The sequence below is a fragment of the Sus scrofa genome, chromosome 16 (genome assembly GCF_054392235.1).
Source record: "Sus scrofa isolate SSC_HxYL_T2T_F1_AM1 chromosome 16, Sscrofa_HxYL_maternal_Yorkshire_Landrace_v2.0, whole genome shotgun sequence".
In the NCBI taxonomy this organism is placed as follows: domain Eukaryota; kingdom Metazoa; phylum Chordata; class Mammalia; order Artiodactyla; family Suidae; genus Sus; species Sus scrofa.
Genome location: NC_139398.1, coordinates 67,565,780 through 67,584,925, shown reverse-complemented (window position 1 = coordinate 67,584,925; position 19,146 = coordinate 67,565,780). Strand labels below are relative to the sequence as shown.

The window sequence follows — 19,146 nt, the reverse complement described above, 5'->3', positions numbered from 1 at the left end:
ATGGGGTGAGCCTCGTAGCCTCTTGCCCGACAGGCGTGGAAAACAGGGCTAGCCTCTCCTTCGCCACAGCGCCCATGAAGTGTTTGTGAAGGAACTGTTTGCCTTCTTCCAAGTTCAAGGGCCTTCTTCTCTCCCTCACTCATTGTTTCAGTCCTGACTGCGGGTTCCCGGAGAGTTTGGTGGACTCTCAGCCAATCAGCACCCCCTGATTGGCTTTCTTGGGTACTGCCTGTCCATCTTTCCTCCTGCCCAGCTGTCCCCCATGCTTCTGTGGCTTGAATAGGCTCCAAGCCATTTGGGGCTGCAAGATGATATTCCGGGCCCTCGGCTTCTCTTCTGGAAGTGATAAATGTTTGAGTTTGGGGCTCCAAAAGGGGAAAAAAAATGTGTTTTTCCCTAACGAGCTTCCCTGCGATTCACACAGCCAGCCCAGTAATTGGGGGCTATTTTTAGCTACTTCCCACACAAGCTGTCAAGTCTCTCATGAGCTGCAAAAACCCAGCTCCGCTCTGGCCACCAGAGCCACCTAACTCCCGACTTGCTTTTCCCTCCAGTGCGGCACCAGCGGCAACAATCAGTTGGCAGAGAAGGTCAGATTGCGCCTTCGATACGAAGAAGCTAAGAGAAGGTAATTGGAGGCTGGGGGCTGCAGGGGAGGATGGCTCCAACAATAATAACTGCTACTGCAGGGTGTCCTCTGTGCCCGGCTTTTGCACACCTCTCAGAGATTGTGTGGTATGTATTATAATCTTCATACTCTATGAAGTATGAAGTAGTCCTCTCGGAAACTCAGGAAATGACTGAACCAGGAACACATAGTCAGATGAAGAGTGGAACTAGCGGAGGTCCTGCTGTGGCGCAGCGGGATCAGCAGCATCTCTGGAGTGCCAGGACTCAGGTTCGATCCCCGGCCCGCACAGTGGGTTAAGGATTCAGCATAGGTTGCGCCTGTGGCTTAGATCGGATCCCTGTCTAGGAAACGCTATATGCCATGGGGCGGCCAAAAAAAAAGAGTGGAACTGTTGCTTTGAACCATACTTTAAACCTCAAAGCCTACTCATTTTTCCATCTGCCAGCCTCAGAATCAACCTCTAAAAGTTCCCTGGTGGCTCAGCAGGTTAAGGATCTGGTGTTGTCACTGCTGTGGCTCAGGCTGAAGCTTTGGTGTGGGTTCAATCCCTGGCCTGGGAACTTCCACATTACCTTGGGCACAGCACGCCCCCCCCCCCAAAAAAAATCTACCTCTAAAATCAAGGTTTACCTATGAACTTATAAGCAAATTGGGTTGAAAGAACATAGCCGGGATTGAAGCAGCAGAGTTAAAAAGTCTACAGATACTACCCACTTCAGTGTCTCCTGCCCAACTGGGGACAAGCTATGCTTTTAAACTGAGGATCCCAGGGACTTTAGATATTCTGTGGCTTCACAGAGTCCTAAGCAGTTGGATTCTACGGCCACAAATAAACTAATAATCAAAGCTGACATTTTTAGAGCATCTGTAACGGTCAGGACAGTGTTCTAAAACATATGTGTATGTGCATTGTCTCATTTAATTTAATTTACTTTTTTTTTTTTTGCCATTTCTTGAGCTGCTCCTGCAGCATATGGAGGTTCCCAGACTAGGGGTCTAATTGGAGCTGCAGCCACCAGCCTATGCCAGAGCCACAGCAACACAGAATCCGAGCCGAGTCTGCAACCTACACCACAGCTCACGGCAACGCCGGATCCTTAACGCACTGAGCAAGGCCAGGGATCGAACCCGCAACCTCATGGTTCCCAGTCAGATTCGTTAACCACTGAGCCACGACAGGAAATCCTGTCTCCTTTAATTTTAAAAGCAATCTTATAGCATAGATTATCTCCATGTTAGAGAAAAGTAAGATCTAAGATGTTTTATGACTTCAAGATGGAATCAGAATTTAAACCCTGGACAATTCATGATCTTCCTATACACCAACACAGCCTTTCTGGGAAAGAGCCCACAGGCTACGGGGGGGAATGAGACCAAGCATACTGCACCTGTTCCTCCTTAGGCTACGTTGCCCTGCCAGTGGACATTCTAAGCCTGGCCCAGGACAGTGTGGCAGTGCCCAGCCGTGCCCCTCTGCCAGCAGTGTGTGAGCAGTGGAACCCTTTGCAGCAATGACAGGAATCCTGGGGAAACTAGGGGAAGCAAAAAAAAGAATTTTTTGGCTTACTGAACTCCAGAGTCCTGAGGTCCTTCAGGCATAGCTGGATCCAGGAGTTAAAATGATGTTTCAGAGACTCAGTCTCTCTCCTTTTCTCCACTCTGTTTGCCTTTGTGTTGACAGACTTTCCTGTCAGAGTGGAAAGATGACCCCCAGCAATTCTAAGCTTACATACTACCAGGTTAGCAAGCCCAGAGGAAAGGGGAACTGCCTTTCCCAGCAGTTTCAACAAGCTTTGAGTTTGAGACTCCGCTGGCTTCTCTGGGAGAACTAATCATTACTGCAGGGTAGGAGGCATTAGAATTCTCTGAAGGTCCAGCCAGGCGGGGGTCATGTGCCCAACTCTGGGTAGGGGGTTGAGGTCAGTGTTATGGGAGCCAAGTGCTTTGAAAGTATGAGCGGACTGATTTCCCAAAGAAAACTTGGAATAAAGTTAACCCAAGAAGGAGAAATTGGATACAGGGCAGATGACAAGAAACACGTCCTGTGCACTATTTCAGCTCCCCCTAGAGGTCCAGCAAAACAACACACCTTCTGCGTTTGGACAGCCACTGAAGCCTGGATCTATTCCAGCTTGCAGTAATAAGTCTATCTTCGATACTCAGTTATGGAGAAACGAAAGGGCCGAAATCTTCCCTTTGGGGTTGAGCCATGAACCTTCTCATCACAGAGCTTCCAGTCTTAGCTGCTTTGAGCCTGCTTTGCGCTTCCCCCTTCACCCAAAGGTAGTTTAAGTATAAAGAATAGAGCAGTCTGGGGTTCCTGCTGTGGCGGCATTCCTGCAGTGCCAGGCAGGAGGTTTGATCCCCAGCCCGGCACAGTGGGTTATAAGGACCCGGCATTGTCACAGCTGTGGCATAAGTCACAACTGCGGCTCAGATCTGATCCCTGGCCTAGGAGCTCCGTGTGCTGTGGGGCGGCCAAAAACAGGAAAAAAGAAAAATAATAGAGCGGCCTGTTGAATGGGAAGGCAGAGTCTGCGGGTCTCGAAGCAGGGAGGGCAGGTGGTTACCATGCAAGGTCTGATCGTTGTATGCCAAGTATTGTCACGTATGCATTTCTTGGGAGTGAGTCTAGTAGATTTCATCAGATTCTCCTAAGGATGTATGGCTCAAAGTTTAAGGGGCACCAGCCTAGGGAAAGTGCCATCAGAAAGTACATCCAGGAGTTCCCGTCGTGGCACAGTGGTTAACAAATCCGACTAGGAACCATGAGGTTGTGGGTTCGATCCTTGGGCCTTGGTCAGTTGGTTAAGGATCCGGCATTGCTGTGAGCTATGGTGTGGGTCGCAAACACGGCTTGGATCCTGTGTTGCTGTGGCTGTGGCATAGGCCGGCAGCTACAACCTTAATTTGACCCCTAGCCTGGGAACCTCCATATGCCGCGGGAGTGGCCCTAGAAAAGGCAAAAAGACAAAAAAAAAAGAAAAAAGAAAAAGAAAGTACATCCAAGAAAGCATTGATCACCCCTTCAATGTCCCGTATATAGCAGAGCCCTTGCCAGACCCAACCATGCCCGTCTAGCCTCAAAGAAGCTAGATAGATAACCGCAGCTCCAAAGTTATCCCAAAGCCAGTTTTGATGGATTGCTGTATATGTGAATATGGAATTCAAAGTAATTAAGATTCCCTGCTGAGATACTTGGCTGGGGAATGAGCAAGGATAGCTGTGTTTCTCTGTGTGGAGGTCATTCTACACAGCATGGAGATCTCATCTCAAACAGTGTTTTGATAAAGTAAGAGTTTGGGGAGTTCCCATCGTGGCTCAGTGGTTAATGACTCCGACTAGGAACCATGAGGTTGCGGGTTCAGTCCCTGGCCTTGCTCAGTGGGTCAAGGATCTGGCGTTGCCGTGAGCTGTGGTGTAGGTTGCAGACGCGGCTCGGATCCCGCGTTGCTGTGGCTCTGGCGTAGGCTGGCAGCTACAGCTCTGATTAGACCCCTAGCCTGGGAAACCTCCATATGCCACAGGTGCAGCCCTAGAAAAGACGAAAAGACCAAAAAAAAAAAAAAGTTTGGCCACAAACTCTTTGCAAATAAGATTGAACCTAGGCGTTCCCGTTGTGGCTCAGTGGTAACAAATCCAACTAGTATCCATGAGGATGTGCATTCAGTCCCTGGCCTTGCTCAGTGGGCTAAGGGTCCAGCATTGCCGTGGCTGTGGTGTAGGCCGACAGCTGTAGTTCCTAGCCTGGAAACTTCCATATGCCTCGGGTGCGGCAAAAAAAAAAAAAAAAAAATTGAACCGAGAGTCCAGAGGCCTGGGCTCTCAACAAGTATGGGCCATGCCTACGACCTGCAGTCTTAGGTTAGCCACTTGCTGTCCAGCCACCTCTGCAATGGGGCTAACCACCAGGTCTTTAGCCACCCTTTAGGAATGGGATGAGGCTAGGATGGTGACAGCTAAAAGCATTTTTTCAAAGACTAAATCCTAAAGGACCTGAGTTCCCTGGTGACTCAGCCGGTTAAGGATCTGGTATTGTCCCTACTGTGGTGCAGGTTCGATCCCTGGCCCTGGAACTTGTACATGCTGCAGGCATGCCTCCACCCAGGAAAAAAAAAAAAAAAAAAAAAAAAAACCCTACAGGATCAGATGATTGCCTTTAAATATTTGTAGCAGTACTCTTAGTGATACTGTACACCTTAGCTTGTTCCAACAATAATCATACCTCATGTCTATATAGCACTTGGCATCATATGAATAACTCCTGCTAACAGGTTTTCATTTGGGCCTCATAACCCACCTCACAGTACCATTATTATACGCTCCTTACAGGTGAGGATACCGAGTATCAAAGCCGTGAAGGGATAGGGCTCTCAACTCCTTCCGGTAACATTTATCAAGGGCCTGCAGTGTACCATGCACTGTGCTAGAAGCTCTGTTAACCCAAGTGATTTCTTAAGAAGGTCAGGGCCAAGACTCCACCCCAAGGCCTCTGCCCCCAAGTCCGCAGCTGTTCACGTAGTGCTGCCCCCACTTTCTGGACTGAGAACACCAGGTCAGCCATGGCAGTATTTGCTGTCGTTGCAGTGGGTGCATGGCTGTCGGTGGTCTGGCACTGATGGAACACGTCATGGCTCACTTTCACCCAATTCGAAGGAGGAATAACTGCTTTCTTATGTGCAAGGCTTGGGGAGTGTGCTCAACATCACACACCTAAGAAGTGGTTAAACCAGGGAATAACCACAGGAGCAGTGGGCACATTCATCGAGTGGTTGTTTTCTTCTCTTTCTTTTTTTTGGGGGGGCCGCCCCTCAGCATGCAGAAGTTCCTGGGCCAGGGATGGAACCCGTACCGCAGCAGTGACCCAAACCACTGCAGTGACAACACCAGATCCTTAACCCCCTTGAGCCACAAGAGAACTCCTGAGTGCTTGTTTTCCATGCGCCATATTGTGCTTCAAGGTTTTATGGATTATGTCATAAAACCTTCACCCGCAACCCCACAAGAACGGAGCTCTTGTTACTCCCTTTAGAGAGATGAAACCACTCGCCCGAAGTCACCTAGCTAGTGGTAGGAGGCTGTTGCCTGGTGACGAATCCACTTCTGATCCATCAGGCTTAGCATCCCTCGGAGCAAGGACACTGCCCCTGTCTCATCCCTACTCATGAGTGGCACATGGTGGGCACCACGTGTTCGTTAGATAAAAATCTGTTCCTTGAGACCACATGCCGAACTAAAGGCAGTCACTGTCAGAGAGGATGCTTTGAAGCCTTGGAGACGTGGTCTGCCACGCAGCAGTGCCCCTGGGCACACCCATCGCACCTACCTTCTCCGTCTGCAGGATCGCCAACCTGAAGATCCAGCTGGCTAAGCTCGACAGCGAGGCCTGGCCTGGGGTGCTGGACTCCGAGAGGGACCGGCTGATCCTCATCAATGAGAAGGAGGAGCTGCTGAAGGAGATGCGCTTCATCAGCCCCCGGAAGTGGACCCAGGGCGAGGTGGAGCAGCTGGAGATGGCCCGGAAGCGGCTGGAGAAGGACCTGCAAGCAGCCCGGGACACTCAGAGCAAGGCGCTGACGGAGAGGTGGGGCTCGGCTGGGGCCTGCGGGGATGGGGACCTTCTCTCAGTGCTGGTCTGTGCTCTAGCCCCCAGCTTGGGGAAGAGGCGGAGTGGGGGGGGAGCAGCAACCTGGGGCCCCTGGGCGCCACCCCAGAAACACTCAGGAGGGCTCACCCCTTTCCAAAGCAGCACATCTGGGGACGTGACTCACCCTCCAGCTACCGCAGAACTTTACACAGGGAATCGCTGTCCCAAAAAGCTGCTCACACACAGGTTTTCAAAAATTATCTTTTTGGGGAGTTCCCGTCGTGGCGTGGTTAACAAGTCCGACTAGGAACCATGAGGTTGCGGGTTCGATCCCTGGCCTTGCTCAGTGGATTAAGGATCCGGTGTTGCCGTGAGCTGTGGTGTAGGTTGCAGAGTCGGCTCGGATCCCACGTTGCTGTGGCTCTGGTGTAGGCCAGTGGCTACAGCTGCGATTCAACCCCTAGCCTGGAAACCTTCATATGCCACGGGAGCAGCCCAAGAAATGGCACACACACACAAAAAAAAAAAAAAAAAAAAAAAAAAAAAAATTATCTTTTACGATAAGCCCCGAAACTATGTAGTTTAGAGCAGCCATGCTCCAACTTTGTGACAGTGACTCATGTTATCTTATTACCTAATATACAAAAGTTTCACAAAGCAGCGCATACTCTGTGTGTGCCAGCCCTCTGATACCTTTGTTCTCTTACATCGCATTTCTTTTCATGCTGGTCATGACCCACTAAATTGCTTTTGCCTCCCACCAAGAAGTCGCAGTTTGCAGTTTGAGAAACACTGGTTTAGATGGAGGATGCAAACGGAGACGCTTATAGGGGTCAAGCAAGAGCTATAAGTGCCATGTTAGACTGGAATGCACAGAACCCCGCTTGTCTAAAGCAGATGCTGTCTCCAGCCTCCAGAGGCCCCCATATTTCAAGAAGAGAGTTGTTGGGATTTTTTTAAATATTGGCACCTATTCCAAAATTTTTTAAATACCATGAAGGCTACATCAGTTTTATCTGTGGGCTTGATTTAACCTGAAAAGCCACTGGCTTACAGTCTCTGGTTTAGACCTTATAAAGGACTGTGTCTCCTTCAGTGTCTCACCAGCCTCCACACACACGTTGCACAGAGCACACTCCATGTTCACAGTGGGTCCTACAGTCTCCAGCTTCTCATTGATTCATTCATTCACTCTGTCCATCAGCCTATCATTCATTCATTCATTCAAGAAACAGTTTGTCGTGCATGTTCTATGTGCGAGGCACTTTGGAAGATTCAGAAGTTAAGTCATGATCCCTACCCAGGTACCCTTAAAATCCATTCAGTTATTTTCACTTTTTTTGGTAGCATATTTTATCGAACAAGGTACCTGCCCTTAAGGAGCTAGAATTGAAGATAGTGATTTTCAAATGTGTGTGTGTGTGTGTGTGTGTGTGTGTGTGTGTGTGTGTGTGTGTGTGTGTGTGTTTGGATGCAGGGGTGAGCAAGGGAATTCCTCTTCCCAATGAAATCAGAGGCAGAAGCCCTGTTTCTAAACCAGATAAACTTGCTTGTGCCCCAGCGGAAGCAGACCAGGCATCCGAGGTGCCGGGAAGTGCTCTCTCTGCATCACCCCATGATGAGTCCTAGGATGGCTTCAGGGAGCCTCCTGAGCACTAAGGCACCCTGATGCCATCCCACACTAGCAGCTGAGTAAGCCCCGTTTGCAGGTGGCAGGGTGCCAGATGGATCACGTTGACCAGCCTCTGTCTGGCCTCTTGCAAGGACATCAGAGAGTCTGTTGAGGGAGTTTCCATCGTGGCGCAGTGGAAATGAACAATACTAGTATCCATGAGGACTCAGGTTCAATCCCTGGCCTTGCTCATTGGAATAAGGATCCGGCATTGCTGTGAGCTGTGGTGTAGGTCCAAGATGCAGCTCAGATCCCGAGTTGCTGTGGCCGTGGCGTAGCCTAGCCTGGGAACTTTCATATGCAGCAGGTATGGCCCGAAAAAGCAGAAAAAGAAGAAAAGTCTGTTGATTCGTCAATGGTGGGGAATCTCTCCCCGCCAAGCCCATTGTCAGAATTATTTCCAGGGGTGTGTCATTGTCCTCTCCTTTATCCTCCCCTGGGAGGGGGGCTGATTAGCACCAACCCGCTCCCAGGCTTGTGGGAGGAGGAGGGGACTCCAGCAATTGGTAGTTTGCAGTTGTAGGAAGCACCTTCTTGAAATCTCCTTTAGCAGCTAGACTGTCATGCTTTGCATAAGGCTGTGCACCTTGGAGACAAGGCCTGTGTGTAGACACCTCCATGTCTCTAGTGTTAGTTGAAAGAATAAATGGTTAGCCAGCCTGGGCAGACCCTCACAGGTCTCCGGATGCGTCTCCTAATCTGTCTACCAGTCTTCTGGGTCCCCGATTTGCTCCCAGACCCTGCAGCTATCACTGGGGAGCCCTTAGCTCACCGCCAGCAGGTGACAGATTCATGGCAGCCCCACTCCTTCTTGGGTCAAAAGACATCCTTCCCACTACAGACCCTGAAAACAGGTCATTGACCAACATGGACTTCAGTTGCCTAATAGAGGGGGAGAAAAAAAAACAACAGGAAAATTACATTGAAAATCTGTATATTCTGAAGGCAAGAAGTTGGACCAGATTGTGAATTGAGGCTCTTCTTTGCTATAATAATTTTGATTTCTTAAAACTAGTATTGCATATTCTCTCAGAGATCCCTATCTACATGCAAGAGGTGCCATTATATACCAGCCCCTATAACCTATCTCATCTCATTTAAACCTCCTGAGGTTAATCTCCGTTTTATAGATGAGGAAACTGAGGCTCACCCAACATCACCAAGCGACAGAGCTTACAACCCAGGCTTGCTGGCTCCAGGGCTCATGCTTGCTTTAAGCTGCTGCCCACTTAGAAGGCCTTTTATTGTTGCCTTCAGCCCCATCTTTTTTTTTTTTTTTTTGCTTTTTAGGGCTGCACTCATGGCATATGGAAGTTTCCAGGCCAGGAGTCAAATCAGAGCTACAGCTGCCAGCCTACACCACAGCCACAGCAACGCGGGATCCAAGGTGCATCCGTGACCTACACCACAGCTCACGGCAACACTGCATCCCCGACCTTCTGAGCCACTGAGGTGGCCAAGGATCGAACCTGCATCCTCATGGATACTAGTTGGATTTGTTTCTGCTGCGCCATGATGGGAACTCCAGCCCCATCTCTCAAAGGTCTGATTGCTCCCCTGGAATAGTGAGTTCTCACAGCCGGTCCAGGGAAGCTTTGGAATCACCACTTCACAGCAGCTACTGAGCAGGTGACTTGAGGTCCCAGAGGGCAGGGTCCTCTGGGGGGAACATGCAGAAGGAAGCCAGGAGGCACGCGGGCAGGAAGAGGTGAGAGCCGTGGGAAGCACAGGGCCAGTGCAGATGGCCGAGAGCCTCCTGCAGGAGAGAGAGGAGAAAGCCTGCCCAGGAGTCTTGGTCTGTGTTCAGCTATTTGCCTCCAGCCCGCTGTTTGTCTCTGTTCATCCCTCTGACTCTTGTTCCCTCTCTGGGTCTCTATTTCTCTTGTTTCTCATGCTTTCTCTCCTCTCTCAGAATGGGAGTAGTATGCTTCTCCCCTGCACACAACAGCCTCTCCGTTCAAGGTGACTTTGGGAGGGACAGGAACAGGCACATCCAGGAAAAGCACACCGCAGGGCCTGCCAGACCCCCATCGTAAATCAGTCAGGCATGGACGCCCCCCCCCAACCCCCCCCATCCTCTCCCTGGCTTCCATCTCTCTTCCCGTGGGCCTTCCCCACCACTCCTGGGAGCTGCTTATTAGAGTGTGGACTCCCTGGCCCCACCCCTGGGACCAATTCCCCAGGCCTGAGCTGCAGCCCAGGCTCTTGCATTTTTAATCAGCACCCCAGGTGCAGAGCTGCAGCTCGTAGGAATCCCCGCCCCTTCTGGATCCTCTGCCTGCTCCCACGGTTCATGTGTTCTCGGCCTCCCAGCATGTGCCAAGCATCACACACAAACGCCATATGGCCCACTAAGCCTGTGCCTCTGGAAGGTGGCCTGGCACCTGCCTGTTGCTGCCAGTGACTACACCCCCGTGCTCAAGAAGTCAAGGCTGCCCAGCCCACGGTCCCCTCAGCCCCCTGTTGGGACTCCAGTGAAGACCTGCATTTACTATCAGAACATGCCTCTGTGGTCTTCTTCCAAAAGAGAGGAAAATAAAGGCAGAAATGGTAAACCCCAGCTGCTCCTTAACCCCAGACCTCACGCCCTTTCAAGGTCTTGCTCTTATGAAGGGTCAGATTCCACAGTCCCGTCCATTCTGTTAAAAACCGATGAGTTTCCATTGCAGTTCAGCAGGTTAAGGACCAACATTGTCTCTGTGAGGATGCAGATTCCATCCCTGGTCTCACTCAGTGGGTTAAGGATCCGACGACATTGCCACAAGCTACGGTGTAGTTTGCAGAGGCGGTTCGGATCTGGTGTTGCAGAGGCGGTTCGAATGTGGTGTAGGCCAGAAGCTACAGCTCTGATTCGACCCCTAGCCTGGGAACTTACATATGCTGCAGATGTGGCCGTAAAAAGAAACAAATGAGATTTTTGTTCATTTCAGGCTCCACGTGCCAACCTGCTGCCTATGCTCCCCCACCTCCACCCCAGGCAGGACGCTGGAAGAATGGCACTGGGGATTGAGCTGGCCAAGAACCATGCCAAGGCCACTCTGTCCACTGCTCCCGTGATCCATTTTCCCAGGGACAGGCCCTGCCTGTCCCTCCTCACTTTCCAGTTGTGCCTCAAGCACACACTGGTGTTCATGGCAGGGCCTGTGTTGGAGGCCTTGGGCGTGTTGGTGGAGGGATGGCATCGTTAGGTTTTCTGTGGAAATGAACTCGTTCTCACTTCTCATGTTTTGGGAACAGAGGCTCAGTCGTTCCCCCTCCAGCAGAGTGGCCAGCAGTGGAACACATCTGTCCATGGGAAATTTAACACCCAGGTCTGTCAGCAAAGCAAATAAGCTTTCCCTGCATCACGTGGGGAGAAGTCTTCCATTCAGCAGTTATTTCTTGAACACGTCCACATGCTGGGCTCCGTGCTAGGTGCTCAGGAAAGGGAGACACAGCTCCTGCTGTATGATCCCCATTTAGTGCAGCAGCTCATAAACTTTAGTGTACCTAAGGGTCACCTGGAATTTGTCATCAAGATGCAGATTCCGTAGTTCCCGTCGTGGCGCAGTGGTTAACGAATCCGACTAGGAATCATGAGGTTGCGGGTTCGGTCCCTGCCCTTGCTCAGTGGGTTAACAATCCAGCGTTGCCGTGAGCTGTGGTGTAGGTTGCAGACGCGGCTCGGATCCCGTGTTGCTGTGGCTCTGGCGTAGGCCGGTGGCTACAGCTCCGATTCAACCCCTAGCCTGGGAACCTCCATATGCCGCGGGAGCGGCCCAAGAAATAGCACCACCACCAACAACAACAAAAAAGACAAAAAAAGACAAAAAAAAAAAAAAAAAAAAGATGCAGATTCCTAGGCACTGTCCCTTAGATTCCGTCAATCTAAGTAGGACCCAGGAAAGCTTTTTTTTTTTTTTAATTTTGTCTTTTTAGGGCCCAGCATCCACAGCATGTGGAAGTTCCCAGGCTAGGGGTTGAACTGGAGCTGCAGCTGACAGCTTACACCGTAGCCACAGCAATGTGGGATCTGAGCCATGTCTGCAACCTACATTACAACTCACAGCAGCACCAGATCTTTAACCCACTGAGGAAAGCCAGGGATCCAACCCAAATCCTCATGGATACTAGTTGGGTTCCTTACCACTGAGCCACAACAGGAACTCCAAGAATGTGCATTTAGGAGTTCCCTTCGTGGCTCAGTGCTTAACGAATCCGACTAGGAACCATGAGGTTGCGGGTTCGGTCACTGGCCTTGCTCAGTGGGTTAAGGATCCAGCATTGCCATGAGCTGTGGTGTAGGTTGCAGATGCGCCTTGGATCCCACGTTGCTGTGGCTCTGGCGTAGGCCAGTGGCTACAGCTCCGATTAGACCCCTAGCCTGGGAATCTCCATATGCCGCAGGAGCAGCCCAAGAAATGGCAAAAAGACAAAAAAAAAAAAAAAAAAGAATGTTCATTTAATAAACACGCCCCCCCTTTGTGATGTGGGAGGTCTGTGGACCACAAATAGAACCACTAATGTCATGGATGCGTGATTAGCCCATGTCATGAGTGATGAAGGCATAGGCTGGCTGGGATGGAGCCCCTTCCCTGTCCCATCCAGGGACCTTGGAGCAAACCCACTCCAGGGACCAGAACCCTTTCTAAAGTCCACTCAAGCCGCCCGGATGGGGAATTTCAGGAGAAACTGAAGACTGAGCAGTGCCTATATCCAGCAGTCGCTTCCAAACTCAAGGGTTGTGCCTTCAGAGGGGGAGTTGCTAATTGGATGCCGGGCATGCCCGGGGCAGGCCTTTGCTCCCAGTTTCTGTGACTCTCCATCACACGTGCCAGGATCTTCCTCAGCCTCGGAACCATTCTCTCTGGCTCCTTTGCAGACTCTTGCCCAAAAGCCTTGGCGGGAAGAGGGAGGGAGTGGGAGGGACTGAGAATTTGGGGTGAATAGATGCAAACCATTGCCTTTGGAATGGATCCTGCTGTATGGCACTGGGAAATATGATCACTTATGATCACTTGATCACTTATGATCAAGCATGATAATGTAAGAAAAAAGAATGTGTACATGTATGTGTGACTGGGTCACCTTGCTATGCAGTAGAAAATTGACAGAACACCGTAAACCAGCTATAATGGAAAAAATAAAAATCATTATATTTAAAAAAAAAGGCTTGAGGTTTTGTATGTACTCAGAGCCTGGTCTTGGACTCTATCTTTTTATCCCCTTCTGTATTTTATCCTAAGGTGGTGCATTTATTTGTTAGGACGCCAAACCAAAGTACCACAAACTGGGCAACTTAAACAACAAATATTTATTTCCTCACAGCCTTAGAAGCCAGAAGTCCAAGGTCAAGGTGTCGGCAGTGTTGTTTCTCCTGCGGCCTCGCCCCTTGGCTTGCAGACCGCCGTCTCCGCATGGTCCTTGACCTTGGTCTTCGTGGGGTCTTCACTCTCTGCATGTCTGCGCACAGCCAAGAGAGATGGTGGGTGGGACCCCAATTTTGCCCCTAATTCTCTAGCTTTCGGTACGTTACTTAACTCTAAATGCCTCTGTTTTCTCATATATAAAATCGTAAAAAAATATTCCCACCCAGTGTTATTGTACAAATAAAGGAAGGCAATGTCCTAAGTTTCTTAGTCAGCACCTGACATGTAGCAGTTCTTGTAAGATTATTCACAGAGGCCGTATCTCTTTCTCCAAACAACATAGCGTAATGCTTCTAGGAAGTCCTTGTGTGTGTGTCTGTGGGTCTGTGTGTACCTCTCCGTGAGTACGTGCCTGTGATTCTTCCTTCAGGCAGATGGAGGTCAAATCCCTCGGGGCTCCCTACTCACGCCTTCTCTCCCTTCAGGTTGAAGTTAAACAGTAAGAGGAACCAGCTGGTAAGAGAGTTGGAGGAAGCCACGCGGCAGGTAGCAGCTCTGCACTCCCAGCTGAAAAGGTGCGTGGTCAGCCATGGGCTGAGTGCATCCCAAGGGGACCCAGCCCAGCATCCACCCTGCATCCGTGCCCTGTGGCTTGTGCACGCCCTTAGCACAGCAGGCAGGAGGGTGGTCTAGGCACTGGGGCGTCCTTCACGTCCCGAGACCACAGCCTCCTCAGGCCTTCCAACAGCACACGGAAGGCCCGCATCAGGTGCCGGGGTGTCTTGTCCACGCCTCTCACCCCTGCCAGCCAGCTTGCATCACACAGAGAGACTTGGCCTCGGGCCTAGACAGTGTGGCTGCTGGAATTCTGTCACATTTTGTTTTCCGCAGATTTTTTTAATGGTTGCCTTCAATTTGTAGGATGTAGCACTGCTCTTCGAATTACACCTAGGATATAAAATTTCCTTTTTTTTTTTTTCTTTTTTGGCCACCCTGTGGCCTATGGAGTTCCCAGGTCAGGGATCAAATCCCAGCTACCGTCGCGACCTACACCACAGCTGCGGCAATACGGGATCCTGTAACTCACTGTGCCAGGCTGGGATCAAACCTGCGTTCTGGCACTGCGGAGACACTGCCGATCCCATTTTGCCACAGTGGGAACTCCTAAAAGTTTCCTTTTAAGATAACTATATTAACATGGGGAATGTATTAAGAAACATTTGGTGTTGGATTCAAATATGGAAAAATGCCGAAACGGAATGCCCCTGATAGAGATTTGGGAAACAGAGGTCTAGAGGGAAAAGTAGGCTTTTAAGGCAGCGGGCTTAGGTTCGAATCCCACTCTGCCACCCCCTACGTATGTGGCCTTCTCAGAATGTCCTCTTTGGTGAAAAGGGGATGTGGGGTCTGCCCTGGAACCTGTCAAGCGGGTCCAGGAGGATAGGTTTTAAGTTCACGTGGTGCTTTGCAGAGCCTGGCGGACGTGCCAGGCAGCCCACCCACTCCGTGTCCTCCCCCTCGCCCCCAGCCTCTCGGGCAGCATGCAGAGCCTGTCGTCGGGCAGCAGCCCCGGATCCCTCACATCCAGCCGGGGCTCCCTGGCCGCCTCCAGCCTGGACTCCTCCACCTCGGCCAGCTTCACCGACCTCTACTACGACCCCTTCGAGCAGCTGGACTCGGAACTGCAGAGCAAGGTGGAATTCCTGCTCCTGGAGGGGGCCACGGGCTTCCGGCCCTCGGGCTGCATCACCACCATCCACGAGGACGAGGTGGCCAAGACCCAGAAGGCGGAGGGGGGCAGCCGCCTGCAGGCCCTGCGCTCCCTGTCCGGCACGCCGAAGTCCATGACCTCCCTGTCCCCCCGCTCCTCGCTCTCCTCCCCGTCCCCACCCTGCTCCCCGCTCATCGCCGACCCCCTCCTGGCTGGAGATGCCTTCCTGAGCAACCTGGAGTTCGAAGACCCCGAGCTGAGCGCCACTCTTTGCGACCTGAGCCTTGGCAGCAGCACCCGCGAGAGGTACCGGCTGGAGGAACCAGGATCGGAGGGCAGGCAGTTGGGCCAAGGTAGGGAGCACCTCCAGGGGCCTCCAGGGGGGAGGAGGGCGGGACCTGAGCTCCGGACCCCGGTGCGCATCATGGGCGACATTTACTGACTGTTCTCTATGAGCCAGATCTTTATGCGGCGTATCGATTTATCTATTCATGCAGTAGGTGTTTATTAAGTGTTTACTCTGTTCTAGGTCCTGAGCTAAGGGTATTTCCATGGTGGATTCATTCATTCAATAGACATTAAGTCCCGGGAGTACCGCTGTGGCTCAGCCATAGTGAACCCGACTAGTATCCATGAGAATGCAGATTCGATCCCTGGCCTTGCTCAGTGGGTTGAGGATCCAGTGTTGCCGGGAGCTGCAGTGTAGGTCACAGACATGACTCGGATCCCGCTTTGCTGTGGCTGTGGCATAGGCAGGCAGCTGTAGCTCTGATTCAACCCCTTGCCTAGAAACTTCCATATGCTGCAAGTGCGGCCCTAAAAAAGACAAAAAAAAAAAAAAAAATTTAAAAATTAAAAACAGACACTAAGTCCCTACTGAAACAGCTTCTCTCTAGCGGGTGTACATGGATTCATTCATATGTTCAGCCAGCAGATATGCCATGTGGGACCATCACAAAGGTGCCCTGTAGAAGACAGACAAGGTCCTGGTTCCCTTGAAGCCCACACACAAATGAGGGCACAGACAATAACTGAACAACCAGACCAATAAAAGCATGAGGAAGAAAATAAAACGTGGGCTGTGGTGGGGCCTTTCAGGTTGGGGTGGGGCTGCCAGTTCAGGTTGGATGGTGAAGGAAGGTGACCAGGGGCTTGAATGGTGAGAAGGAGCCAGCCTGGGAAGACATAAGAACCAGAGACTGCAAGGGGGCCCAGGGGAGGGAGTCACCACCAAGGCAGAGAATGGGGCAGAGTACCCGTCGCGTAAGCTCTGCTGAGCTGCGGTAAGGAGTTGGCACTTTATTCTGCATGGGGTCAACAGGCGCCTTATGCTGTGGACTGAGATTCAGGTTGGACGCTTCAAATCAGAAGATGATGCTGCTGATGACAGCTAAGATGTATTAGGAGAAAAAAAACTTTTTTTTTTTTTTTTTTTTTGCTTTTCAGGGCTGCACCCTCGGCATATGGAAGTTCCCAGGCTTGGGGTCAAATCTACAGCCGCCAACCTACACCACAGCCACAGCAGCATGGGATCTGAGCCATGCTGTCACCACAGTTCATGGCAACACCGGCTCCTTAACCCACTGAAGGATGCCAGGGATTGAACCTGCATCCTCACAGATACCAGTCGAATTCATTTCCGCTGCGCCGCAACAGGAACTCTCTAGAAGAAAAACTCTTTAACAGCAACCTCACAATGAATTATTAAGACTTAGGGGGGTGCAGGATGGGGCGGGCAATGTGCTTTATGTGGTGAAAGAGGGTTACTTCTATTTACCCTTTTCATAGATAAGGAAACAGAGGTTTGGGGCAGTGCTCTCACTTTCCCTAGTTCCTCCCAGCTGACGACTGGGGAAGCAGGGATTGGGATCTGGGTTTTTCTGACCCCAGAACACAACCTCTTTATCGTCACACTCCCCTTAGGCCATGAGGCAGCTCTGTGTATTTATTCCGAAGAGACTTTGGAGCTGGCTGGCCCCACCGTGCCTCTCTGGCGTGATGGTCCAGACCAAGCAAGGATGATTTATTGAGTTCAGGTGTTCAAGACACAGGCACTGTCATGCATACGTACAGCAACTCTGGGGGGTGGGTGCTGTTTTATCCTTCCCTTAGACTGAAAGAAGGGACAGCGAGGCTAAGTGACTGGTGCAAGGTGTCACTGTCACTGCTATGAAGGGGTAACGTCAGAACTGGCTCCAGGACCACCTGCCCTGTACCCACACTGAACCGTGTGCCCGCTCTGTCCGCAAAGGGCTCCTTTGAGGCCAGCTGGAAGCTCGACCTCTCTCAACCTTGAGCTCCAGGAAGGGGTGGGAGGGCCGGCACTGTGCCCAGAGTCATCTCTTCATTGGTTCATCTGTGTACAAGGGCCAGTGGGAACAGGGGGGGAACCAACGCGGTTTCCTGGTTAATTAAAGGCTCTGCTGGGTGAGCTCCAGCCATTTCCTTAGAAGAGGAGCTGGGAGATCCCTGGGGCTCCGTCATCAGGAAGGGAGTCTTGCCGAGTGCGCTCCAACAGAAATAAAAACAGGCTTCCTACTGTAGCAGGTGGCAAACTTCAGAAAATTGTTCCCTGGAGAGGAGGGGGTGCAGGTGGAACCTCTAACGAGGCTCAAGAAGCCTTCCCAGCGCTCCTTGTCTAAGGACTGCAATAAGCTGGCTCATGGATGCTGGGTGTGGGGATTGACCCCCTGCCCCCCAGCCCCTGCTGTGTCCTTGCAGCTTGGGGGCCATCGAGCACTCACATCTCAGGTCGGCGTTTCTTCACGCCATCTCCAGAAGGCTTCCCCGCCCAAGCTGATGCCAGGCTGAGCTCAGACACTAAGCAGGTTATGCGATTAGTGCCACTGTTCAGTCAGCAGACAAATTAATCTCTTTAAGTGGTTTAGTGGAGGCTGGAGAGGGGGTGGGTCTGAAGGCAGGAGGTCTCCAGGGCTGCAGCAGCAGATGTGGGACACAGGCTGGGACAGGCAGGCCCAGGTGACCCCTTGGCTTCTCCCAGACCCGCCATCACTATCCCCTTCCCCATCCTGCCCCACCCCTGGCTCCTAAAGTGCCTGGCACCCAGCGGGTGCTCGGAAGTGCTGGCTGTGAGGTTGAAGCCCCTGAATCTGACCTTCCCCTGCTGCGTGGAGGTCAGGAGCGGTCCTGTTCAATTCAGTAGCTCTGACCTTGGCAATGGACCTGGCACACTGTCGGCACCCATTACTTGGACAAGGAAGGATTGTGTGGCGTGTGCTGAATGCTGGGTCTGAGCCCCAGATCACAGGCTTCTGAGGGCCTGTTAAGGGCAAGGAAGACAGGCGGAATTAGGGCTGGAATGGGACAGGCAGGTAGGACAGTAGGTACTTAAAACCGTTCCTCGTTTCCTCCTCGCCCTTCGCAAGGGTCCGGGGGCTGTTATTGTGCCCCAGGTGTGTAGGGCTCGATCTAGGTCATCACCATGGTGATGGGAGTGCCCGTCGTAGCTGAGGATAGTGGTAGTGACTTTTCTGGGGCACGTCCCCTGCACCAGTCCCTGTACTAAGGACTTGCCTGTAAGGTCTCACTGAGTCCTCCCACCGCCCCTGCGAGGTAGGTGCCCTTATCCTCGTTTTACAGATGAAGAATCCAGGGCTTAGCGAGATTAAATCAGGCTCCCAGTGTCATGAAGTGTGTGCTGGAGCTGAGAGGGGAACCCGGGTGATTCGGCTCCAGAGTCTGGGGTGTTCAACACAGAATCATCTGTTACCGTTACCTTCACCCCCAAACAAGCCAGGACCTTGCCATCAAGTTCAGAGGGGGTCGGATTTGAGGGGGATCATCTTAGGGCCACAGGGGGATCAGACGTATGTATTGTGATGGAAATGTATTCTGATTTCTAAACCCCACCTTGCCATCCTTCCTTTTTTCTTTTTCTTTTTCTTCTTTTTTTTTTTTTTGTCTTTTGTCTTTTGTCCTTTTTGTGCCATGTGGAGGCTCCCAGACTAGAGGTCTAATTGGAATGTTGCCGCCGGCCTACACCAGAGCCACAGCAACGCAGGATCCGAGCCGCATCTGCAACCTACACCACAGCTCACGGCAACACCAGATCCTTAACCCACTGAGCAAGGCCAGGGATCAAACCCTCAACCTCATGGTTCCTAGTCAGATTTGCTTCCTCTGCACCACGACGAGAACTCCTTTTTTTGGTTTTTTTTGGTTTTTTTTTTTTTGTCT

General features: G+C 51.4%; 1 protein-coding gene across 2 annotated transcripts in view; it reads left to right on the top strand.

Annotated features, from left to right (window-relative positions):
- WWC1 (WW and C2 domain containing 1) overlaps positions 1-19,146 on the top strand; it is a 176,791-nt gene that overhangs the window by 121,698 nt on the left and 35,947 nt on the right. For both annotated transcript variants that reach the window (XM_085001809.1, XM_021077057.2), the window contains exons 8-11: positions 555-628; positions 5,973-6,215; positions 13,724-13,813; positions 14,767-15,302. In XM_085001809.1, coding sequence (XP_084857935.1) covers positions 555-628; positions 5,973-6,215; positions 13,724-13,813; positions 14,767-15,302 — 943 coding nt within the window. The remainder of the gene's footprint in view (positions 1-554; positions 629-5,972; positions 6,216-13,723; positions 13,814-14,766; positions 15,303-19,146) is intronic.